The sequence below is a fragment of the Lonchura striata genome, chromosome 2, assembly GCF_050655825.1.
Source record: "Lonchura striata isolate lonStrDom1 chromosome 2, ASM5065582v1, whole genome shotgun sequence".
In the NCBI taxonomy this organism is placed as follows: Eukaryota; Metazoa; Chordata; class Aves; order Passeriformes; family Estrildidae; genus Lonchura; species Lonchura striata.
In genome coordinates, this window is record NC_140704.1 from 55,114,636 (window position 1) to 55,140,787 (window position 26,152).

General features: G+C 38.7%; 1 protein-coding gene across 1 annotated transcript in view; it reads left to right on the forward strand.

Annotated features, from left to right (window-relative positions):
* Positions 1 to 26,152, forward strand: part of ITGA9 (integrin subunit alpha 9) — a 218,071-nt gene that overhangs the window by 182,854 nt on the left and 9,065 nt on the right. The window contains exons 24-27 of the mRNA XM_021546471.4: positions 2,524 to 2,649; positions 3,225 to 3,344; positions 5,004 to 5,105; positions 16,117 to 16,236. Of these exons, the coding sequence (XP_021402146.3) occupies positions 2,524 to 2,649; positions 3,225 to 3,344; positions 5,004 to 5,105; positions 16,117 to 16,236 (468 nt within the window). The remainder of the gene's footprint in view (positions 1 to 2,523; positions 2,650 to 3,224; positions 3,345 to 5,003; positions 5,106 to 16,116; positions 16,237 to 26,152) is intronic.

Sequence of the window (26,152 nt, forward strand, 5' to 3'; positions counted from 1 at the left end):
CAAGTTCAGAGTTGATCCTCTGGAGGTGCCTTTCTCTGTTTCAGCTACAGTATTTTAAAAATGATGCCAATCTTCAGTTTAAGAAAATATAGAAACTTCAAGTAGAAAAGACCAGGTTTATGTTGCTTCATGCTAGACAATTCATTTTAGTCTTGTGAGGCATTTCTGCTTTGGCTCATTTTTACACTGTACTTTTACAAGATATAAATCAGGACTATTTAGGAAGTATGCCACAAGCTTGCGTAGCACAGAAACTTGTACTGTCCTTCCTGTATCTCTTGCATAAATCTAATGACATCTGTAATTTAAACTTTCAGGAATAATGAACAAGTACTTAGAAGATCCTGACTTTTAGCTTTGTTTTAATTTAACGTAAGCCTTCTAGTTTATATGGATCTAATTTCCCTGTGAAAGATCAAAGAAATAAATGTCCACAGGCTTTGTGAATCTCTTACCTAAACTAAATAATGAAAACTCATTTTAGTTGATCTGGACAAATCATAGTTTTAATCTTCCGTTGAGCCCAAGGAGACTGTAAACTTTGGGTATATTTGTTGAGAATGTAAGGACAGATTAAATCACGTTGTGAATACATACTGCAAAAAACAGATTATGCAGAATTTGTAGTGGGCCAGTGAAGCAGACAGGTGATCTATATCACTTTCAAAGAGACATAGATATCACTTTTCTGGAAATAACATTTAAAATCTAAACAGACCTTTGGGTTATGCTTCTTCGTTTCACAATACTTAGCACAAACTGTGTAATACTGAATTAGATTCAGAGTATGCAGTAATTTTGTATCTGTATCAGATTTTTCTTTCTCTCTTTCAAGGATTTATGAATTGAATAAGGTAGTTCTCAATCTTTCATCCTCTCAGAGGATGTGAGGATGTCAACAGCAGTATGAGCAAGAATGTGAATTAGTGGTGTTATAAATAAATCAGTCAATTTAATAATTAAAGGAATTTATTAAAACAAATCAAAGTAAAATTGGAAAAGCCACAAGCAAATCAGCACCGAGCCAGGTGATCGGTGCTGGGTGAATTGGGTCCAGACTATGCAGCTCTGTACCCCTGGCAATTCACAAGGTTCTGATTTCACAGGATCTTTTTTTATACTGTTTCCAGACTTAGCGGAATGCTGGGGGGGTTCTCCTGTTTCCTTTTGTCCTTTTTCACATATTAATGCATGTTCCTTTTTTTTGGTGCTTCTAAACAGAGGTTTTCCCAGAATACTCTAATTGCTGGAATCCTGTTAGATGGTAACCCGTCAAATATCTTGTTCTGGAGATGAATATTCATCTTATCATTCACTGCATATCTTCTAGACAGAATAATCCTTCAGAATAAGCATCTTTTGAGACAGGAATTCATCCTGTGTATATTGCTCTTTCCCATCACTTGGTTCCATTTAAAAGGATACTGTCTATTTTTTAGTCATGAGGATGAATTTATTCTAAATCATGTATTACAGTGGTTTGTGAGAGAATCTCCCTTGCTCACTTACAGGCTTTAAGGATAGTAGCAGGATGAATTTGCTGATACTTTGTTGTCATTTTTTTATTAAATTTTTGAGGTTTTTTTTCTGAAAATATTCATAACTTGCAAAAAGTGAGAAGGCTTTTCTTGAGCAAGATTATCTTGACTGAAGCTCATTTTATCAGTTTGGTACTTTTCAAGTCTTACTTGGCTCAGGCATCCACTTTCTTGGGCAAGCGAATAAGCTAATGATACAAAAATGTGGGTTTTATACTATTTCTTCTAAAGGTAAAAGAACAGACTTAGTGCCTAGGCTTGTGCATTTACACAAAGATTTATCTTGTTAGTTCTGATATAAACAGGGATGCACCAAAGCATCAAAAAAGCTAACACTATTGTCTTAGTTTAAGACAATTTACAGGATGAGGTCTGTGAAATTAGTTACTTCCCCTTAGTTTTAACTTCTCCCCTTTCCACTAATAAGGAGAGACAAATACGAAGAGATACAAATGAAAAAAATAACTTTACTTAACGAAAGCAGCAATAATCAACAAATACACAAGCAAAGAGGTTTTGCTTCCAACTCCAAGTCTTAAAGAAACAATAAACAAACTTGTGCGGGTTAATGTAGATGAAGATTTTTGTGTCAGCCCCCTAATGCTAAACTCTGCCTACTCTTTCTGCAGCTAGGACAACTATTGATTTAAAATGCTGTGTCATAACATACATTTTGCTGAGGTTTTTCTCCTGTCTCTTTTTCCAGACATGTAGCATTCAGAAACCTACACATGAGCTAGGTTAGACATATTCGTATCCTGTCCAGTCAAAGCATTTTCAGTGCATGATTATCTTACTTAGCTTACTTCAGATACTTTCTTTAGGGTTGACTCCCAAGGTGGTTATTTTTCTCTTTTGACTATTAATAGGAGTCAAGACATTTAGCTCAGATTTAGGTGTATTTTTTACAGACAGGCTAATTCAACCTTCTTTTATAATTTCATTAATTGAGAATAATAATTGTGATTTATAATTGTGCATGCAGGTTGGTCAGGACAAAGGAAGCTGTTCTTTCCGTAGAAACCACAGCCCATGTGTTGTTCCTCAAGAAAATGAAAATATTTTCCACACAATATTTGCTTTTTTCACGAAGTCTGGCAGAAAAGTATTGGTAAGAAACAGTACCACTTATGGCACCACTTGAACATACAGCATATTTTACAAGACATTTTGCATGTTTGGCATGCTGATCTGAAGCAGATAGTTCATGATATATATATATATAATATATAATAATAATATATGTTATATATATAACAATACTGGTGATGTGCTGGGGGGATGTTTAGTGATTGTCTGGTTTTTAAAAGTAAATAGGAAGTTTCAGGAAGTGCAGTGGAAGGGGATTTAGTTAACATGGCAGCACACACTTGGTAATCAGAGCCTTTGCTCCCATGTTCTGTCAAAGGCATATGGGGGCAGTGGGTCACTGCGCTATACTTGGTGCCTGGCTCAGCAGCTCTGTAGAAGACTGAATTTTACCTGGCTTGCTTTCATGTAGGCATCTGTAGCCAGCTACCTTTGGGTCTTGAAAGTTGCTATTTCAGTGCAAGAGTGCTGTATTATAGCAGTTATATAACTTGGTTTTCTGGTGTGTTTACTGTTTATAATTTATCATTGAATTTTGCAATTTGCAATTTTATTTTTATCTCCTTTGCCTAACAACTTTTTCCATATTTCCTGTAGGACTGTGAAAGACCAGGCAGATCTTGTTTAATTGTACACTGCAACATAAGCTCACTACCTAAAGCAGAGTCCTGTGATATAAATATCTACATGCTGCTGAATACTGAGATACTGAAAAAGGTACGTGGTCTCCTTGTAGATTGTCTTCAATGCCAATTTAAGTGTGCTTATGCGAACCAATGAACTCAAAACTTCAATATTTTCCTCTTTACTAGTGTGGGAAAAATAATGACGGTATCAAAGAAAGATCTACTTATTAACAATGTGTATGGAGCTGTTAATCTTAGTTCTTACCCGTTACCCACTAAGATAGAAATAAATTTAGTTCAGAAATTTATATATTGAAAAATAACAAATGAGGCCCCTAATTGTGTGCATGGTGTTTTGGCTAGAGATTTTTGAAAATCTAATTGATTTCTGAAAGTCCTCATTCTAAAAAATGTAGGTGAATGTAAACTGTGACCAGCTATGTATTATCTTCCTGTGTAAACAGAGACATGGCAGTATTTTGTCATTTTTACTTCAAATTATTATTATTCAAAGAAGATGCATCATGACTGCATTAATGCTGACCTTAACATTTGTGGCAAGAAACAAATGGTTGCCAGTTAATTTCTGTCTTCCCTGAAGCTGCTGAATGAGACAGTAAATATTTTAAATTTTTTGTGATTTACTGCATTTTCACCTGTGTTCCTTTCCTTACAAAAATGCTGACTCTAATTTTGGCAAGATACTGTAAGATTATGAGGGAATAAGATAATTGGAGGAGAAAGCTGATAACATAAACCTACTAAAATAAACCTGTCTTTCATAGTTGTTAGATTAAAAGCATCAGAGAGATCCCTTATTAGAAAACAGTTGCTAAAGTAATTAATAGCCTTGAGGTTTTCCAGTTGAAACCAGCAAGTCTGTCAATGTACAGGCATGGCTGGAAGTTTCAGGTATTTGTTACATGCTTATAGAAATGCTGAAATATGTAAACAAGTAACTGAGTGCATGCAAAATATGCTTCTGGGAAATTCAAACCTGGGAATAGCCAGGATTCATCCTATCTGCTGGGTCCCTTCTAAGAATACTTTTAGCAATACTCCTTTAAAAGACATAGAGTGTTTATACATATTTGAGTATCACCAGTGCACACCATTTTCTACTTATTTCATACTCTTTTCAAGGCAAACCGCATACAAGGGAGTAATCTGTAAGATTAAATGACATTTTATTGAAATGTGCCTGTTAAAATGCACTGGGCATTTTATTGGAGAAATATGTATTAATGAGAGGAATTGTGCAGTGAATAATTAAGGTATTTGCCATGCACAGATTCAAAGAAGTTCTTCCCCTGGGATATATTGTAGTTTATCCCAGTTTTTGTATATCATTTTTCTGTTCACTTGAAAAACAAATTGGAACATTTTTCACAGTCATATTGAGCCTGCCTGTGTCATTGGAAATTCTCTGTCTTGCTTTCATGGTAGATGTGGTAAACATTAACAAACCAAGTACAAAGTATGTGCTTAAAGTCTAACATACCTGATTTTGCTATAATCTGAAATAATATGCTCAGGTATATTTGTCTGTTATGAGCATAAAATATATTTTTTCAAAGCAGAGTTGTAACCAGGCTGATACTTAACTGCCAGCCTAGCCTTCACTAAGTGTTGTCTGGGTGTATTAATTATACTGGTGATTGTTTGATGGTTTGTTGGGCATTTTTTGACAGGGGGATTAATGCTTTTGTTGTTGTTGTTAAGTCCAGTTCTTCCTCTTTTTACTTCTCAGGACAGTTCATCGGTCATCCAGTTTGTCACAAGGGCAAGGCTGCAGGTGGACCATGATCTCAGAGTTGTGGAGGTGCCCAATGGGAACCCAGGAGAAAAACCAGTGAGTACAAAAACCTAAAGAGAAATGTTTCCTTATCCCAGTGGATTGGAAATTACTGAGAGCTCTATACAAACTGGAATTTGTGCCTGGGCTAAGCCACAAGACTGCCCAGACTTTGTCTGACTACACTAACAGTACTGTGAGCTGTGGTTTTGTGGTTTGGCTCTCTGTGATAACCATGTCAACAGAGTGAATGATGTTATGTCAAACCAGAGTGATCTTTGTTGTACTAGCTAAAATACTCTTGAGGTATTAATGCAAAAATTAGGTTTAGGTCCTGATTTAGGGTTAACATTTGCTTTAATCTTATTCAGATTTCCCTTGAAAACCCAGAAGAGACTTGAAGCACTGTCTTTTCACATGTGCCAGAATGAAATATTTAGAATCATTAATGATATTTTGGGAGCTGTGAAAATGCAAAAAGGTGTCTAAACTTTCAGAAATTAATTTAACTTTTTTCCTTGTGCTAAGCTGGTAAAAATCAAATACGAGCTGATACCACATATTGTGTTGAACTTCCTCTTCCTTCTGATTCTCCTACCTTTTTGGTGCCATTGGTCTTCCTTTCTTCTGTTATCCAAAAGTCTGGCAGTTCACTGTTACCGCTGTGTCTCAGTGTCCATTCACCTGGCTGGCACCACCCAGTCACAGCCTCTTGTCTTGGGATCCTACCAAGGACTCAGTCTGCATTTAAATCAGCATCTCAATCTACAACTATTTGCACAAGATGTATCCCTCAACAATCATGTCTGTAACTGTAGTCTTGAATTTCTGTTTCATTAGACCTGTCAGAAAAAGGAGTTCTTTAATATGACAGAATCTTCTTTTTTCCCTTCTGTTTTCTTTTCTTTGTCATGTTTCTGTACCATTCTATACAATAGGTTAGAAGTTAAAATGAAAAACATAGTTACCCATTGCTGGGAATGTGCCTTATAAGTGGCCTCCAGTCATAAGTGTTAATGCATTCCTTGCATTATGAAGTGCACTGTGTGTGTGTTGGGAAGCTATCTTAAGCTTCAAACAAGAGCTTGCTTCCAATTCCTGGGAAGCCCTAGCTCTAAAAGAGCATGCTTGAAATGCAGCCATGTAACATTAATCTGTAGTTTCAAATATTTTTTCATATGAGTGCCATTTCCTCTCTGCTTTATGGTATTTCCATATGCCAGCTTTAGTATTGCTGTATGTTTCGAACAGGGTCATTTCAGGCAAAAATTTAAGATATGGCTTGGCTCAAGATATTAATTTTTCTGTCTTCTCTTCTTGTGGAATGCAGACGGGAAGAGTAGTTGTTGCAAGGCACAAGTATTTAACTGGAAAGAGAGACTGGAGAAAGAAAATGTCATTGTTCAACCTCCTCTTTTCCTTTTTAAAGATCATCCTGTACTCTTCATTAACCAGAGATTGCTGTACTGTATCCATTTGGATAGCTCTTTCTGTACAGTTGCGCATGGACTTCCTTTGAGACTGTTTATGACAGTGTACCCTGATATTTCTTAGACACTTTATCTTGCTAAGGTTGAAAAGGCCTTTTTGCTTTCTATGGCTAAATTGGAATTATTATCACATTTAAATGTTTTTTTTTAGGACTAGGCACCATTATTTGAATTGTCACTTTTACATTATAGTATATAGTATGAGAGTACAAATTCTCTATAAAGAAGATAAATTGAGATGGAAGACAAAAGGAAAAAGGAAGGCTGATATTTTTTATGATAGTATTAGAAATATATAGTGGACCACCCATATAAACACCAACTCTGTGAGAAACTTCAACAGATAATTTTTAAGGGAGATAAGAAATGTATGTGAGTATCTCTAAGTTGGGTAGTAGGCTGTCTTTGAAATTAACCCATTTTTTAAAAAATATGCATTTGTGCTATTCTCAACAATAATTTTTCTGGATTTGGATATGATTTTATGTGACTTTTAATTATGTGTTTTTGATTCTTGTTATAACAGTCTGCTTGAGTTCTTATATTAGACAAATCACATGAATAAGGTGATCAGAATTTGGATTTGGCTCTGTGATGACAGTGGTATTAGCAGACATATATATTGTCTGAAACTGGTGTCATATTTTCAGGAGGCATACTTTATTTTCTTCATCTATGAGTTTCCATGAAGGTTTGGTTCTCCTCGGTCTATGAGCAAAACCAACAATAAGCTCCAAAAGACCACAATAATCGAATACCAGATCAAAGAGTCCACCTTTTCTGCTCACTACCTGTGTGCAGGAATGAGTGCTCTTAAGGAGCAAAAGGACTGTCTTTGGAAGTGTGGAGTAAAGAATTAAAGGGATTTTAGTACAACCAAACTAGCCAAATGCCTCTTAGTCTTCCTGTATTGAAAGTGACAGAATGCAAAGCTTACTGCATGATAAAATGCATTCAGGTCCTGCAACACAGTGACCTGTAAAGCTTAAGGCTGCTGTCTGATGCTATCCACTAAGTACAGGTATGCTCTACCTTTGAACCTTTCATGCCTTCTGGATAGAGTTCACTGTTCTTTTATTTCCAGCTCAGTCATTCTAGTTTTAATGTATATCCTGGGTAACCCAAAATGTTACTGTAGCCCCATTTATCTATGCCCAAAATTGCTACTCTCTCTTTAAGACCCCTGTACCAGAAACCAGAATGGGGAGGTGGTGCCCAGGGCTTTTTAAAAATTAGGACAGCCAGAGATCTCTCTCTCTCCCTGTTCAGCTTGCCTCTTGGCCTTTTCTTGCCTCTACTTGCAACAATAACAAGTGGAGAATCTGCATTTTGCAATCAGAAACTGTTTCAGAGTGTTTCAGAGTTTACTGTTATTTTGCAAAACCTGTGGACAGGACTAAGCCAGTGCTGGTCTGGTCCCAGGGCGCCGCTCATCAGTGCAAGTCTGTTCTTCCTTCCCTCCTCTTCCATTGGAGTAGGAACCCAAGGCAGCTACACCAAAACTGGCAGAGTCCAGCAGGTGTCAGGAGGTGGCAGCAAGTGGGAACACTGATCCCACACACCTGGACAATTCCTGTCTGCCACTAGTACTGCTTTGAAAGCTCCTACCTTCATGGGAGTGTTTGCTGCCATTTTCCCTTTGTCTTTAGAACCACACACTCAGCTGTGGTGGGCAGCATCTTAGTATGGGTCACTCTGCAAGTTCAAGTTTCTCTTTGTCTCTGGCGGGGTTTTGTGAGATTTAGCAATTTTGTATCTAGTGATTGTTTACTGTTATTTTTTTGCCTGTTGTTGTTTTGCTTGCTAGTAAACTGCTGTTTTTTCACTTATATCTACTAGGATTTGGTTTCTTTTTATTGGTGGAAAGGGATTGGTTAACACTAAGGGGGAGAACTCACTGTAGAGAGTTTCCCTTTAAATTGTCTTAAACCAAGACAATGCAACACATGCAAGTGGTTGCCCTTCATGGGTTTTTTCTGCTCAGGATTTAGGTATGTTTATGTTTACAATTATAATATATTTTGGAGAAAAACAGTAGCAAAGAAAACACAAAAAGTAAGTTTATGATTGTGAAGACTTGGAAGGTGTATTTTTATACATATTCTATGCAAAGAGATTCATGAACTTAAGCTTTAGCTGTCTGCATGCAGCATGGAGGACTCCTGACTTTGGCCTGTTCTCCATATCTGTGTTTTGTCCAGCCTGTGGTACTGGACAGTGTTCATGATCCAGTTGGTTTTGTTTAATGCATGTGGGAATGCCTCTAATGCTCAGAAATCCATCTCCAGCCTCTTATTTTTTAGAAACACTCAGCATTTTAAGGCACCAGTTCTCCCCAGCTTAGCTTTTTAATACCTGGCTGGAGCTTTCTCGAGCAGCTTTGCAGCCTGCTTGCCAGCAAAGTATTTGCTGCCATATTGTTTTTGTCATTTCAAGTTATTAATTTTTTTTTGTCTTTCCATTTGCTCCTGAAACATGGCCAGGAGAGAGAGTTTCCCTTGGATGGGGAGGGGGCTCAGTGATCCTGGGGATTCCCCTGAAGCACCTGAGTGGATGGTGAAGGTCCTTTTTCAGTGAGGTAGGATGTAAATAAGGTCCCAGTTCAGTGGGACATCTTTCATGAGCAGAGGCTCAGCCCATGGCAGAAAAAGAAGGACCAGGTTAGGCTCCAGTGGTGGCAATGAATTCCCTCCAGCTCAACCATCCTCCTCCGAAGCTGAGAGAGAGACAGAGAGAGAGAGAGAAAGAGAGAGAGAGAGAGAGAGAGAGGGAGAGGGAGAGAGAGAGAGAGAGAGAGAGAGAATCTTAAACCCCAACAACAAGGAAGGCAGAAGGTCTTGTTTGATCTCTATTTGGTATATCCCTTACACTGGGTGTGAGGGACAGTCTGCTGCTTAAGCTCTCTGTTCAGCAAAATATGTTTAAAAGTCTGACAATGGCTTTGTGCTATTATCTGAAATGCTAAAATTATTTTTTTCTTGGTTGAAGAACTGGTCCATGTTTAAGACCTATTTTGAATATTGTGATACTAGTTACGAGAATATGTTTGGATAATGTTAAATATTTGGAGCTTAGTTCATTTCTATTTGCTATGTTTTCAAGTCTTGTTATCATGACACCAAAGCAAGGCCACTCACAGTCTTCTTTGAAAGGTTGTGGTGATCAGGAGAGGTGCCTGAGAACCCTTGTCTTCAAAAAGAGCAAGGAGGACCCAGGGAACTACCTGACAATCAGCCTAACTCAATCTCTGGCAAGGGAAAGGTGATGGAGTGTCTCATTTTGGAGGCCATCTCTATCCACATGGATGACAAGAAAGGGATCAGGAGTAGTCAGCACAGATTCACTAAAGGCAGATCATGCTTGACCAACATGATGGCCTTCTATGGTGAAACAACCACCTGGATGGGTGAGGGGAGAGCAGTGTGTGTTGTCTACCTCTACCGCTACAAGGCTTTTGACACTGCTTCTCACAATATCCTCATGCAAAGTCAGGAAGTGTGGACTGGATTGATGACTAGTGAGATGGATTGAGAACTGGTTAAACAACAGATACCAGAGTGTTATAGTGACACAATGTCTAGTTGGAAGCCTGTCAGTAGTGGTGTCTGCCAAGGTTCAGTGCTGGGCCCATGTTAGGTCATGTGTGCTGGGTGAGGGGCAAGGAGACAGAGACACTCGCCCCTGATGTTCGTGTGGCACAGAGGAAGTTTATTTTGCCAAGGCCTTCCTTACAAAGGGCATTTTGAAAGACCCAGTCTGTATGTTCTCATTGGTCTGAACTCCACACCCCTCGGGATCTGGCCACTGAAATGCTTGCAGCTTCATAAGAGACCTGAATGGGAGAAGCCCCTGTCATTCAATCCTGGGGCTTAGTAGCAACCTCATATCTGCTATTCAGTAACATCTCACCTTCCTTGTTTAATAAAATTTGTAATTTGTTTACTGTTACCCATCTGCAAGGGCCCTTTTCAGACAGGAGAACAGAAGACAGCATGGGCCAATTTTGCCTGGAAGCCGCAGCATTAATGTTTAGGATGTGTTGGGGGAGAACTCAGGCCACAGGCACAATGCTTATATGTTACAACTTATAGAAAACAAAAAGCATTCAACCTTTAACCCATTTAACCCTTATAGAAAAGCCCAACTATTAAAAACAACCTGTAACCCATTTATCCCTTGAAGAACCCAACACCTAGAAAACAGTATGTAAACAGAAAAACAGTTTGTAAACAGGAAAATACTTTGTAAACAATGAAAGCCCTTATCTTGATTGTCCATGAGGTAGGTGGTCATTTGTGATCCACTGTTCTTTTGAAGAGACTTCAGAATGCTGCCCAGGGTCCTTTACCTTGGATTTCATAGGAATATTGTATTGTTACATGCCTTATTATAAAACATAAGAACATGACACCACTTAAAACTCAAAAAGGGAGAATGTGCCTTCACCCCAACTTTTCTTCCCTTTTTTCTTTGTATAATAAGTAGAAATAGAAATAAAGCATGCATTTTTTTAACAGCATTAATAAGAAAGAGAGTTGCTGGAAGGTCTCTTTTTCACAATGAGCAAACTTGACTTGAAGGCTACTTCTAGACAAAGCCTCTATGTCTGTCTCAAAAGAAAAAGGGTTAGTTTTTTTTGTACAGAATCTTTACCAGACAGATTCATAGGTTGATCAGGCCAATGACTTGGTTGGGAGAGATTTCCTGCATTCTACATTTTAGAAACAAGTTTGTATTAATATCCAGTGCAAAATGAAATGGAAAATTTTTAACAGTAATATCTTAGTGGATATCCCCTGGATCTTACCCATCCTTCTTGAAATATTGCAACAATAATTAGTAGGAGTATTAAAAAAATACATAACAATACACATACTAATGCTTCCCTGATGCACAACAGTAAAGTCAGAGACAGAAAGATAACACTTTACTCTAGCTTTAGCAATTGCAAACAAAATCAACAAATACTGTATTATGAACTCTTTACCCTTTGCAAATGTTTTCAGTTTATTAGAATTTCTGGGAAATGAAAATCTTGATTTATTAAGAGGTAACGTGGTTGTAATGCTTTGTAGGGAAGGCAGCTTAGTGTCTGTTTGTCTCTTTACCATCCGTTTGCAAGCAGCTGCTGGCTTCTCTCTTGGCTGGATGACAATGTGTCTTGATTTCAGCTGCTGTGAGACATTTAACCCATGTGTCCAACTCCATCTCTTCAGGCAGACTCAACCGTTTCTGTCCCTGTGGTACCACAAACCCGCCTGTCTCCTGCACTGCCTTTTTCCAAGTGAGACCTTTGCAAAGGCTTTTCCCCTGCTCTGCTTCTGAGTTCTGCAGCTTTCTTTGGAGGCAGACTTGGTGGTGGGGCTGCTCCCACTGGAGGTGCAGCCAGGCTTGGCTGTGTCCCCTTGGGACTGGATCAGGACGGGGCCCCACCCCGTGGTGTCAGCTGCATGGAGGTGCCGCTGGGCCAGCTGAGTAGGGTGCAGGGCTCATGGCATGGAGTAATGGTTGTGGAGTTCCTCCTGGTCCTGGGAAGAGTTGGAGCGGACACCCTACAGTCTGGTCCCCCGGAGCAGGGCAGCATGGTGTGCCTGCCCAGACATGCGATATAATGGCCTGAAGTCACTGCATAGGGACTACAACAGTCTGGAGTGGGCAAGGGGTGTTTCAGAGCTGCCAGGGCTGTGTAGCCTGCTGAAGTTCTGGTGGCCGCCATCTCTTGATGTGGCTGGATTTCACAATCAATCCCACCGGCTCCCTGGACAATGCTGGCATCTGCCAGGATTCCCCACTTCCCGGGGAAACAATCCCTCTTTTTTGAAAGAAGAAAATCAGTACCTGTGTCTTGGTTTGGAAAGACAGGTGTCTGCTAAGGAAGGCAGGAGCCTCCCCTGAAATGGAAAAATGTACACCCCTTCCCTGCAAATTGTTATAAATTTGAAATTAAGGGGGATTCTCAGGTAAAAATATGGGAGCAGGAATAACAGTGCTTTATTAGGGAAGAAAATTAAAAAATAAAGAGTGCAGTGATCCAAAACAACACTGATAAGAGTCAGAATACAACCTGGCACACTGTTGGACAGGATGGTGGCAGCTGTCCAATTGGAATTGTGGCTGCAGTCCTCCTGGAATGTCAGGTGTGGTTTTCTGTAGAAAAAGGGTGCAGTCTTCCTCTGAAGAGGCAGTGGAAGAGGCAGCTGTTCCTCTGGAAAAATCCAGCACAGAAAAAAAGCTGTGTTGGTGGGCCACAATCTCCAGACTATATGCAGGTAGGAATGCTTGGCCCCTCCCTCTGGGCGGAGCATCTCACAATGGGATGTTACAGCTCTTATCAGTCATGCAGTGACATCAATGGCCCATTATCAGCAGATGTCTCCCCTGAGAGAGGAAGGACTGTGGAAGAGATAAGGAAAAACTGCTCACTTAACACAAGACAACTGCCATACAGATGGCAAATAGAATACATCTTGCTTTTCAATCTGGGACATACCTGCATCACGGAATTTTCTGGCCCAATATCCAAGCTCCCATGGTCTTCGTTGTAGTTTTAGTCCACAAAACAGGTTTTTTAAACACTCACAACACTTTCTGCTGTCTGCTGAGGGGTTTTTTTGCCACTGTCTAATCAGTGTCCCGGTTTTACACCAAAAGTCTGGCTTTTACACTGTTCCAGCTTCTACACCATGGTTCCAGCTTCCCACTGTAGTTCTCCAGTTCCAAACACCAATCTGGGCTCTGATGCCCTGTAATCTGGACCCTACCCTGATTTCCAGCTCTTGGCCATTTGTTAATCAAGTTTTGGTTTGTAGACCAAAATCCAGCTATAATGCCACGCGTCTCCTTTGCTCTGTGTTGCTGAGTTCTTATTACCTCTGGGTTCACTGCATGTTAAGCCACATGTGAGAAGTGAAGGACAAGGAGACAGAAACACCCACCCCCAACATCTGTGTGGCACAGAGGAAGTTTATTTTGCCAAGGCCTTCCTTATAAAGGGCATTTTGAAAGACCCAGTCTGTATGTTCTCATTGGTCTGAACTCCACACCCCTCGGGATCTGGCCACTGAAATGCTTGCAGCTTCATAAGAGACCTGACTGGGAGAAGCCCCTGTCATTCAATCCTGGGGCTTAGTAGCAAGTTTATATCTGCTATTTGGTGACAGGCCCAGTATTGTTTAACTTTTTCATCGGTGACTTGGGGGAAGGGGCAACAAGTTCACTGAGCGCAAATCTGGGAGTAGTGGCTGATTTCTCAGAGGGTTGTGAAGCCCTTTAAAAAGACCTCAAGAGTTTGGAGGGATGGGCAGAAAAGAAAGGTCTGAAGTTCAACCAAGGCAACCAAGAGTCCTATGCCTGGGGAAGAATAACCCCTGCACCAGTGCAGGCTGGGGGTCAAACTGCTGGAAAGCAGCTCTACAGAGAAGGATCTGTGGGTCCTGGTGGATACCAAGCTGTCCATGAGCCAGCAGTGAGCCTTTGTGGCCAAGGGAACCAGTAGTATCCTTGATTGCATGGGGAGAACATACAACAATAACATACCTATGCATCTATAAAACTTCTCTTAATATACACATAATATTAATCTCTTAATTGTGAGACCAAACCATAGCATTACCCATTTATAATATTCACAAAATGGTTTTGTCATTTTTAAGCAAAGGTGAAAGTGGTTTGTGAAGGAGGAAGGAAAACCAGCTACTTTGTCTAGCAAAACAAGCCAAACAAAACAAATGAATTACCTTTAAAAAAAACCCTGCTGCCTCTCCGCATTTGCTGGATGTTGCAAAATTTAACACAGAAATAGCCTTCACTGAGAGGAGATGTTCTTGAGTTTTCTGCCAAGTAACTAGTTTTGACTGAAATAAGAGATTGAAAATTCACATAGTGTATATGAATAATGTAATTTGCTCCCATTGTCTTCTTGAGACAGATGGTATGAAGGCTCTTTGTTGTCTGTATTTCCCTGCCATACATGCTATAGAAAAAGAGAGAACAGCTCCCAGCATTTCCAGAACAACCCATGACTTCATGTGTCTTACAATGTGTCTTGTAAAGCACAGCGGGGATGATTTGTATTTAATAGTGATGTATGAGTTGTCCAGTTTTTTGGGGGGAAAAAGGTAGTTAACAAGCAGTCTTGGTTTAAAAGACCAATATCTGCCAAGGAAGGGGGAAACCTTCCTAGAATGCAAAAATGATGCCTCCCTCCAAGTTATTGTGACTTCAAAAATTTCAGGTCTTCGAGCAAGAACATGGGAAAAGGAAGAACAGTTCTCTACTACACTGTATATATGTAAGAAGACAGAACAAACAACGACAACAATGATTTTAAAAATCCCCAATAACAGACTTTTCCTGCCCGTTAAGCTATTTCCCCTTTGGTATAGCAACAACCACAACAGTGGGTCATGGTGACTCAGGTGAGGTAGAGAAGTTGCAGTACTTCCGTCGTGGCTTCGGGGAGTACTCTGATGCAAGAGTGGGACCTCTCTGGTGGTGATACTAGCAGCTCAGGGGAGAGAAGGAGAAAGGAAAAGAAAAATTACTCCTCCAGGCATACATGTGAGTGGTGATCAGTCTTTGGCACCACTGACTGCAGTTGGTATACACTGGGAAGGAAGGCAGGGTTTTATTGTGATGTTGCAATACCATGCAGAGAAGAGGTCTGGCGGGAGCAGCTCCGGCTTCAGGCGTGTCACCACACAGTGGCTTCAGGGAGGGGGTGGAAAGGAATGTCTCCCCCAGGCATCCACATGGACTGTGCTTGTCTCTCTCGGTGCTGGTAGCTGCCGAAGTCTCAGTCAATGGGGCAGCCAGGACTCTCTCTCTCTCTTGCAAGCAATGGGCTTGCAAGCAATGGGCTTACAAGCAGGTGGCAGGCAGATCTCCACAGCAATGTTGAAACCACTGTGCAGGAGAAGTCCCAGGTGAAAAAAACCCAACATAACTGTCTCCTCCAAGCCGGGAAATGACTACTCCCACCCAGCTAAAAACTCCAAACCCCTTTTTCCCTCCCTAAAAACCATTTCAGCAGTATATCAGGGTGCTAGGCTACTCCTGTTTCTTAAATGCTGTCTATTTACCTAGAAAGCCACCCCCAGCATCTCCCTGATAACAAATGGGCAGAAATTCACTTGAGAAAACCTAACCCACAGAAGTTCATAATGAATATTTCATGTGAACCATCAGGGGGTTTGGCAGGGCCAGAACATGATGAGTAAGACAAGCCATGCAAGATGTCATGCCAATCCAAGGGATGGATTTTTTAATGCAAAAGTTTGTGCACATTTGATGGCCCAGCACCTGAATAAGCTCAGTGTTGGGGCTTTGCAGGGTAAGTGTTACACTGGAGAGGAGGCTGATATTCTTTGGATCCAACACATTACTACTAAAAATCCACTTGAAAGCTTTAAATTGTTTGGGGAAAAATTGATGGAAAGCACTAAATTAAGGCTGCATTCCCTATTTGTTTGACAGATGAAATATGATCAGTGAGGCCACCATACAATTTGTGTAATAAGTACAAGAGAAAAAAATACAACTTCCAATTCTAAAAAGATCTTTTTCTAATTGCTATGTAGGTGGTCTTCGAGGCCTTGCACAATCTGGAGCCTCGTGGTTATGTTGTCGGATGGATCATTGCCATCAGTTTGTTGGTGGGAATTCTCATCTTCCTGTTGCTGGCTGTACTTTTATGGAAGGTAAGGTAACACATGCAACATAAAACCAAAGCTAATCCCGGGGAAAAAAAGCTTAAATTTATCCTTGTATTTAACATCCATTTTCTCTAGGAGCTGAATAATTGTCTACTCCATCACAGAAGTCATTAGTCAGCAAAACCAGTTTAATAAACAAGCTTTTGTAAGGGACATGAAAGTACTAATGACATAAAGAAGAAGTGAAAAAGTGGTTTTTTTAGAGCCTGACTATTAAAAGTTGAAACCTCTGATAACCATTTCAGGACAATGGAAGATTTCTCATATAAATCTGTTATATTACACTTAGACACTTTGCATTTCTATGTTTTTATGATGACTGAAGTTCACTGATTTGAACAGGGTTTCCTGAAAATCAGGTCACCTTTGCTTGACCAGCAAAGAGATTGGGTCCATGTCTAGAAAAAACTAGCTGGTAGCTACTTTCTAAGAGATAGATGTCCTTGGGAGAGGAGTATATAGCAATACCTTTTTCAGATCCATCAGACAAAGAGTTCCAGATTAGTGAAATGCCTTACCAGAGCAAGAAGCATCTGGACCTGTTAAAAGACGGCCTTCACACCGTCTCTGATAAAGTTAAATTCTTTTACCCAAACACTGTTACAGTATTAAACGGGGCTAATGCTGACAATTGCCAGCAGCCATCTGGTGTGGTAAATATGAAGGGTAAGGAACTTCAAGTGTTTTCATTTTTCAGTTCCCTGTTACCAATCCAGAAATTTAAAAGACCACAGTCAAAATCAGGGACTCTGAGAGAAGTAAATCTCAAATGCTCACATGGGAACAAGTCCAGCATTATTTTGATTCCCATGGAAGGAAATCCAGGAGCCTGACTTGCACTGTTTAGTAGCATGTGTGCTGCACATCTCTGCTAGTCAACTGTGCTGGGACAGGAGGCCACAGCCCCAATGTGCTGGATATATTGCTGCTGGTCATGAAGCTATAAAATGGATTTAGAAACCTAAAATTGGACATGCAATTCTAATTTTAAATTATGTAGATGTCTGTATAGTTGGGTTATAAATTATATATCATATCACGTAATGTAATATAATATAATGTAATAATATATAAATTTTATATGGGTAATAGATTTAAAGTACTTTTATTATCAGTTTTGAAGATCTTTAAGTATTTACTAGCCATGTTCTTTTGGAAAACAATATTTGACCACAGTTTAGAATATCTCATAACTTCTGTTTCTCTGGCATTTGGGAAAAACTTCTGCTTTCTGTGTCAGAAATAGTAAAAGAAAAAAAAAGTCCATGCAATTAAGATAGAAGAATAACCATGAGAATGGAGAAATGTAAGATTGGAAGAGGCACTGGGTTTATGTCTCAATGACACACAGTTTTGACAAAGGATATTGCTGCTGATACCTATATGACTGATGTCATATTACTCATTTCCTGTCATAAAAAGATATTAAATAAACTGTTTGAAAATGTGCAAGATAAGAGAAATATCACCCTGTGAGTCTTCAGGTAAAACTTGTACAACTTGAATTCTTGGTCTACACTGCAGTTAATACAGTTCTTTGCTTCCTGAGTTAATCTTGATACTTCAAGCTCTTTTAAATTTCATAGGGATCATTCAGTACATGTGAAGAAACTGCCATTTTGTTGCATGAAAGCTTTGAGAGACATTCCAAGTAATAGCAGCAAATAGCTATAACTGGGATTACACGGCTGGTTTTGCATGTATATGTGCTGAGGCAAAAGAATTTGAGGTGCCTTGCCTAGAGTCAGAGATGACAGTTTGGCTTTGCCAAATGAGCTGCAGTACTTCATCCACAGATATTATATTATAGAGAAGTCATTAAAACCCTGAATTGCTAGTATCTGCCAGTATTTTAATTTATCTTAGTTTAACTCATAAATATATATAAATGTCTAAGTTTGGCAAGACAGGTGTCTGCTAAGGAAGGCAGGAACCTCCCCTGAAATGGAAAAACATAGACCTCTTCCCTCTGAATTGTTATAAATTTGAAATTAAGGGGGGGTCGCAGGCAAAAAATATGGGAGCAGAAATAACAGTGCTTTATTAGCGAAGAAAATAAAAAGTAAAATAAACAATGCCGTAAACTAAAACAACATTCACACAGTCAGAATACAACCTGACACACTGTTGGACAGGATGTTGGCAGCTGTCCAATTGGAATTATGGCTGCAGTACTCCTGGAATGTCAGGTGTGGTTTTCTGTAGAAAAAGGGTGCAGTCTTCCTCTGAAGAGGCAGTGGAAGAGGCAGCTGTTCCTCTGGAAAAATCCAGCACAGAAAAAAAGCTGTGTTGGTGGGCCACAATCTCCAGACTATATGCAGGTAGGAATGCTTGGCCCCTCCCTCTGGGTGGAGCATCTCACAATGGGATGTTACAGCTCTTATCAGTCATGCAGTGACATCAATGGCCCATTATCAGCAGATGTCTCCCCTGAGGGGAAGGATTGTGGAAGAGATAAGGAAAAACTGCTCACTTAACACAAGACAACTGCCATACAGATGGCAAATAGAATACATCTTGCTTTTCAATCTGGGACAATAAGTAATATTTCATACTCTCTAGTTACTGTATGTATTAAAATTATGGTAACATTAAAGTTGAGATAAAACTGACATGGGAAAGTGTGTTGGGGACACAAATAGGATGGGACTGCTGGGATATGTTCCTTGAGCTTTTGTTGCAGCATCAGCCTCATTACATGGTTGAGACAATAGGAAGATGGCAAAAGCTCATGTAGAGCCAGCATATAGCCAAAAATTCCTTTGTTTCAGGGCATTTATAAAACTTTCTAGCCAATAGCATATTCCTAAAGCTTACAGATAATTGTTCTAGCCAATTGCTAAAAGTACACATACACCTGCTTCACACAATGCTTGCTTGTCTCCTTTCTATTAACAATACACCATACACCATTATTAAGCTTAAAACCTTCTACTATCTTGCTAGAAAATATGCTAGTCTTAAGGTCTATCTTAGCCAAGCCTAAAACTCAAGCTATTGTTTAATGTCCTTGCTTGCTATACCATTGTAACTTTTTATACTTTCAGACTTTGCAGCTACAGCTAGTTCTAATTTTCTCTGCTCTTTCTGTTTCTAAAGGCCTACATTTCCAGCTTTCTGAAAATCTTCTTACCTTTACTATTTCCCTTGTTTTCCCCCCTTCAGTACAACCAAAAAGAAACCTTCTTAACTTTGTCACTTATTAACTACCTTGCATTACATAGCTCTACTACAATACATATGTCTTTTTGCTTATTTGAGTCACCTCTCTTACTTGCTTTAAGTGTTGCTACTTTATACTACAGTAATTTTAATGCTGTAAAATATTTGGTCTATTCAGAAGACATAAGTAAAATCTGGTAGTGGTTACTATTTACTGTTCTTAGAAGTCTCATCCATTCTAAGGACTTAATTTAAGCTTTAATCTATGTCTATACTTACATCCACTATCTCTGTAAGATCTTGAGAATTTTCTGTGATTCTGTTTCTTACATCTCACTCTTGAATGATAAAAACTTCTTTGATAGTTTTGTCTATCATTTGTTATACACACCAATGCATACAAGATACTACTATTAGTTTCATCATTTAAACAACCAACATATACCAGCTTATTTTATGAAGTTCACTTAACCTAGGTGCAAAGGTCCTTTCCAACTTTGCAGCTGCAGCTAGTTTTAGTGTTCTCTGGTCTTTCTGTTTCTAAGGCCTAAATTTCTAGCTTTCTGAAAAACTTCTTACCTTTACTATTTTCTACAGGAAAGTTGCAGTCCTACAGGGGAATCTGAATTGTCTGATTGTAAATATTTTTAGACAAAATTGGCTAAGTAGATCCTACAGTCATTCCTAAATTTTGTGTGCAAAGAAGTAAAAAGAAAAAACATCACAACTTCATATTAGAAATTAGTTTTTAAATGTGGCATGAAAGAGCAGACTTTAGTTAGATAACAATTTGGATAACTTAGAACTGCCAGTGAGAACAAGAATTTAGCCAACTTTCAGAACTAGATTATAAAATAAACTGTATTTTTATTAAGAAATTAATTAGAGCTAAACTGTAGTGCTGGAAGGCAGCTGTTTGCACAAAATAGAGCAGGAGCTGGAGCAAAGTCATTGTAACAGAACTGAGCACTGGCAGCAGTGCAGAGTGTGCTGGCAGCGCCCATGTCTCAGCCCTAGGTGGAAAGTACATTCTTGCTGTGTGCACAACTACACTACAAATTGCACTACAGAATGGACAGACCCTCAAACATGCTGATGTTTTTCAAATGGAGTAAACAGTTCCTTAAATCTGTAGAAGAATACTAGAATACATGTAAATATTTTACATTACACACTGCTAGTGAGATCTCAGGGATATTCCAGCACACAATTCTGTTTTTAAACAGAATAAGTTTACTGTGCATCATACTAGGATGGGAATGGTAATTATTTCATTATTTGTAGATCTAAAATTGCACAGTTTAGGGGGTTTTTGTCAATGGAAGTGATGTTGAATGTTTGGTTGTTTCACTTCAAATAAAAGCTTACTTATTCATGTGCAAGATCACAGCCATGTTTATATTCACATAAAAAGCTTTTTAGCATTAGTTTTTGAGTGGCTTTGCTGCTCTATTTATTTTCATATTTTATGTAGATGTTGGGCTTTCTCTTGTTTAAGTGCATACAGATTCAGAGAGGTTGAGCAGCTTTTCCCTGACCTCCACATGATGCCATGCATAAGGCAGATTGGAAAGGATTGCCCCATTTTTGCCTACTTTGTTGGACAGCCCAACCTGTGGCGTTTTCTGTCTTGTTCATCTATTCTGCATAACTTTGTGTAGGCACCTGTTGGACATGCTCTCATACTAGCCAGATTCTCTGCAGTGTAGCTCTCTCTCCACGCTCATGTCTCACCTGTAGTTGTCTAATTGCAGGAGGAACAGGAGGTGCTTTTATGCTGTTGCCCACAGCAATACATTTTGCTTTTTTATGTGGAGATTGGCCTGTTGGTGGTCTCCTGATGCTTGTGGAAAGTGGAGCAGGGCAGGAGGTTGCTTTCCGTCAGGCCAGCTACCCACATGCTGTGACAGGCCTGCGGTTTCACAAGCACTGGTAACAATTCAGGAGGGAAAGACAGTGATGGCTGGTTTATTTTGGCAAGTGATGTCCCAGACACTCTTGTCTCAGGAGTCAGGGCTGCAGCAATGTGTCAGCACAACGTCTCCTTTGGGAATAGTGTATTTATGCACATCTAGACCAGGTATACACCATGCAAAGGCAAAAGTGAAGTGTGATATATTATAACACGATAAATATTCTATTAATGATAGTTGTGCTTTACAATGTTTTGGACTGAAATTCCTACATTTGAGCTAGCTTGAGTTGTGAAGTGAATTATTTAATCCATATCATTTTAGATTAAGTGCACTGAAAAAACAAAATTTTATCAAAGAAGGAATGTGTAAGTGAGGACCAGGCTGGATGTTTGGCAGCTGAGTGATCCATGGAGCCAGCTGTGGAAGTAATCTTCAAAACAAAGATTTTATATTAATTTATATTCACAACAGCAACATTATTTTGTTTCTCTGTGGTATGTTTAACACAGGAAATGGACATTTATCAAAACTGATTTATTTGACATTAAGCCTGTCCCTGTGGTATCCAAGCTCTAACTTGTCTAAAATGAGGTTTCTAACATTGCTTTCTGGTTTCTGGGGTCAAAGAATTGATCTCTGGGTGTCCCTTATGTAATAAGAACCTCTGTGGATTTTTGAGAGGATTGTAGTGAGGAGGACAAGGAGACTAACACCCACATATGGGGCTTTTTTTGCCTAGCTCTTCAATGTGTGCTACAAAGTACATTTTTGCCTTTGGTCTTAAAATGAGAATTTGAAGACTTTTTAGATTTTAGGAGAAACAACTTGTGACTGTATAAGTTTCTGTGAAAGAACACTTGTATTCCCCTACACAGAGTAGTTACCATTGCCTCACATATTGTTTCAGCATTCAGAAGATATCTGAAGCTGACGAGGCTAAAGCTAACTTAAAATCCATCTATATAGTAAAATCAAATGAGTTTTCCCCTTTTTGTAAGGAGAGGCTTTCTCTTACTTAGGGCCAAAGAAATTAACTCCACACAAATATTCTATGAGATATTCCAAATCAGAACTGCAATTTAATAGTAAAGTTACAATAAAGGCAGTAGTACAGAAACACTGTCTTGAACTGACACAGTCAGAATACAACCTGATACCCTGTTGGTCAGGATGGTGGTAGCAGTACAGTTAAATGGTATCGGCAGTAGCACTGGAGTGATAGATGTGGTCTTGTCAAAATGGTGATCCTGTAGAAAAGATCTAGACCTTCTCTGGAGGTCCAGTGGTGGTTATTGAGAGGTCCTGTCCTCTGGGAATCCAGTAGTAGTCCTTTCATGGTATTCCAAGTCTCAGATTATATCTAGAGATGCTTTGTTCCTCTCCTAGGCCAGGGTATCTCAGAGTGGGATGATGTGATTCTGTGAGTTATGCTGAGAGACCTTGATGGCCCATGTCTCCTGCTTCCTCAGAGGGAGTTATCAGAGCTAAGTCATGGAGAAGATAAAAAACACTGCTCCACCCATTTTAACAGTTTATGTAAATGATAGTACAATAATCTTGGCATATTTGGTATACATCTTACATTGTAACCCAAGAGAACAGATCACAAAGGTCTTCCCTGCAGAGATGTAGATGGATGCACCAGTTGCCTTGGAACTTAAGAAGTCTATATTTCTTCTAATTTCTTTCTTGATTTTTTTGTCTTCATAATCTCTCCTTTATTTAAATATATGTCAATACTATATTTTCAAACTTACTTATAAGTTCTTGCTCCCCTTTTCCCTCTAATTTTTCAGGTTGTCTTATTCACAAAAATATGATCCCTGTTTGTAGCAACCTAATAGCACATACCTGTCCTGTCTGTCCATAAAAACTGCATAAAATGACTTTGTTTGGGTTCTCTGAAATTCCTCTTTCTGTAGTCCTCAAAACATTGCATCCTCTATGGTATTGTGATAAAGTTTTCAATTTTACTGCTTTTGTTACCAATTTACCTAGTTGCTTTAAGTAAGTTTTACTTGCTATCTCACATGTAGGCTTCTCAGGATACTACTTTTTGATACAGACTCTAGGTGTGGTTGACTTAGAATAAGTTTTTTCAATATTATCCTGTTACAAATATTAAAAATACAATCAGGTGATAATTAACTTCTGTGATTCAACACCAAGCATGTATTACCATGGATAGATCTTAATTTTGTGTAGTATCTAAGAAGCCTTGAGGAGGAAATGGGACAATGGAAGTGGTTAGCTGTCTGTACAAAAGAATGAAGTTTTCACCAGGCAGAAGTTGACTGGATCATTTGAAGTCTCCTTATTTTCTTAAAGAGCAATCAAAACTTGTTTTATTTTTTCCTTCTCCTAAGCCAAAGCAAGCACCACAAAATTTTTGTAGATCCTTGCCTTGCTGAGACCAAAAGGGGTCGTATTCTTGCAATAGTGCCTCAAACTTCAGTTTTCTACAGCCGATTACTCCACTAAAAGCTGTGCTTTTTGAATTCTGACTGGATGTTGCAGAAAGATTGAGTTTGGTCGTCTTTTATTTGTTCTTGCACAAGTAAATGGTTAATGCTGCTGTTGTAGCCAAAACGCTGCTTTCACCACTGAGTTTGCTGGCTGCTGTGTAATACTTGCTCACTACCCTCAAAAAAAAAAAAAAAGATTGGCAACATGCAGTGGTGGCATGTGTCCAGTACTTGTAAAATGCCTTTGTTATCTTTCTTGATAAAATGAGCTATGCAAATGTGCAACAAGTGTTCTCTGTGGTCTCAGTGTCCTCCAAATGAGAGCTGTGCATGCCAGAGTACTTTGAGAACATCTCAGCCATTGCAACTGTGTTGCTCTTATCCCAGAACCATGCAAACAAATGTAATCCACAGGCAAGAGAGAGGTACAGTTGTAGTTCAGAATGTGTTTCAGAAAAGACAAAAGATAGCCATCATTTTCAGGAGTCTAAACAGAAAAAGAATGCATGTATACACTGAAAAATTGCAAATAAGTACCTAAGGTTCCAAGATTTCCCACTACCAGAATGCAATATGTATATTTATTGGAAGTCATTAGCATCTCTCAGACCCAAATGCCAATACAGAGCAAGTGTGATTTGCCTAGTCTGAACTATTTCTTTAGAGTTGGTGTTACAATGGGCAATGCTGTATTATAACTTACACCAGATATAGCCATTTCCTTCTAGTTTGGCTAACCCATGAAGGTGACGTATTCTGATAATTGTGAACATGATACAACTTTAATTCAAGTATTTTTAACAGATCAAATACATCAAAGTATGATTGTAAAGCTATTTTTTATTGATTACAGAAATGGTCTTTAATGTTTAGTCTCTAGTTTTCAAACAAAGCAAAAATATTTCAGTAATAGTTCAGTTTCTTTTCTTTGGAGAGGAAATGGAAAATATGGATTGAGATATGTCTTAATTGTGTTTACAGCAATGATTTCCTTAGTTACTGTCCTATTCCCTGTTGAGATTTTAGAAGACAATTTTATCTGGATGTATTTGCAGTAAACATTGTATTCTTTCTCAGTTTTGAGAGTGACAATCAGAGATGAACTTTTGTTGATGTCTGTATTAATTCTACAACTTTTTAAAAATAAACTATATAGTAAAATTTTGCAATAGGTAAAAATTTTTAAACTATATGGAAGTGTGTTAAAATGTTGGCCAATCTTTTTAATTATTCTTATAAGTATACTAGTAGCATCTGTCTTGCAAGATACTGTGCATAGTTACTATACTGCAAGATGCAAGAAGTTTGTATTTTCATTAAACTCAGGTTACCCTAACTCAGCACTGAATTTTCTTTTAAGTCCAGTACTAAGTCCTTAAAAAACTATACTATGTTTGCACAAATGAAAGTTTAGATGAATAAGTCTTGTCTGATGGTACTTACATGGTAAAGATATTCCAAGGGTAAACAACAGATCTAACAGCTTATTCTCTACATTACTGAGTAGCTCCATTGAATCCAACTGAACAGCTCCTGGGAGAAAAGTTGCACAAAAATTGGTTAGAGGAACAAATTATTGATGAGTGGGGTGACTCTGGCATCAGTGACAATGGCAAGGCATGTTTTATTAAAAGAACCTGATGCATTAAATTAGATTGTCTGTACTGGTGTCCCTTTCTGTGTGCAGTTAACTGCTTTTCATACCTAAATACATTTTTTTCCATGCATGCTGCTAGTCTGAATTATGAATCTACTTTGAGATACCTAGCTTTAGTGACTGTTTTTGGCTATTTGGCCTTTCAGATAGGTGTAGGGCATTTGGTTAAAATAATAGTTTATTTAATGATTCCTTTAGATAAGTTTATTACTTGTGAATGCTCTTATCAAAAAAAGTTTTATCTTATTATTTCAACATTACAAAGTAAGTGCATAAAAAAATGTGTGTTTAAAAACTATGCTTGTTTTAGTACTACAGTATGTGAAATAAACTTACTTTTAATATCTATGAAGGACTACAAATCTTCTCCCAGCATACCAGCAGTAACATCTCAAGAAATCTTAGCCAGATTAGATGAAAGTAAGTTAAAAGTTAAGGGCTATTTTGTGTACATTGCTAATACTTATGTGCCATAGCAATGTCTATCAGCTGCAATACACTAGGATCAGATACAGATGGTAGGTATCAAATTCTTCCACAGTAGCTAAACAAAGTGTTTGCAGAGGAGAATTTATCTTTGAGCAAGCTGCTGGACTTCTTTGCCTCAGTTCCCTGGCTGTACAAGTATATATGTCATTGTGTACATGTACAAAGTGTGTATTACATGTATGTGCAGCCATTTGTGGAACAGCGATGTTTGA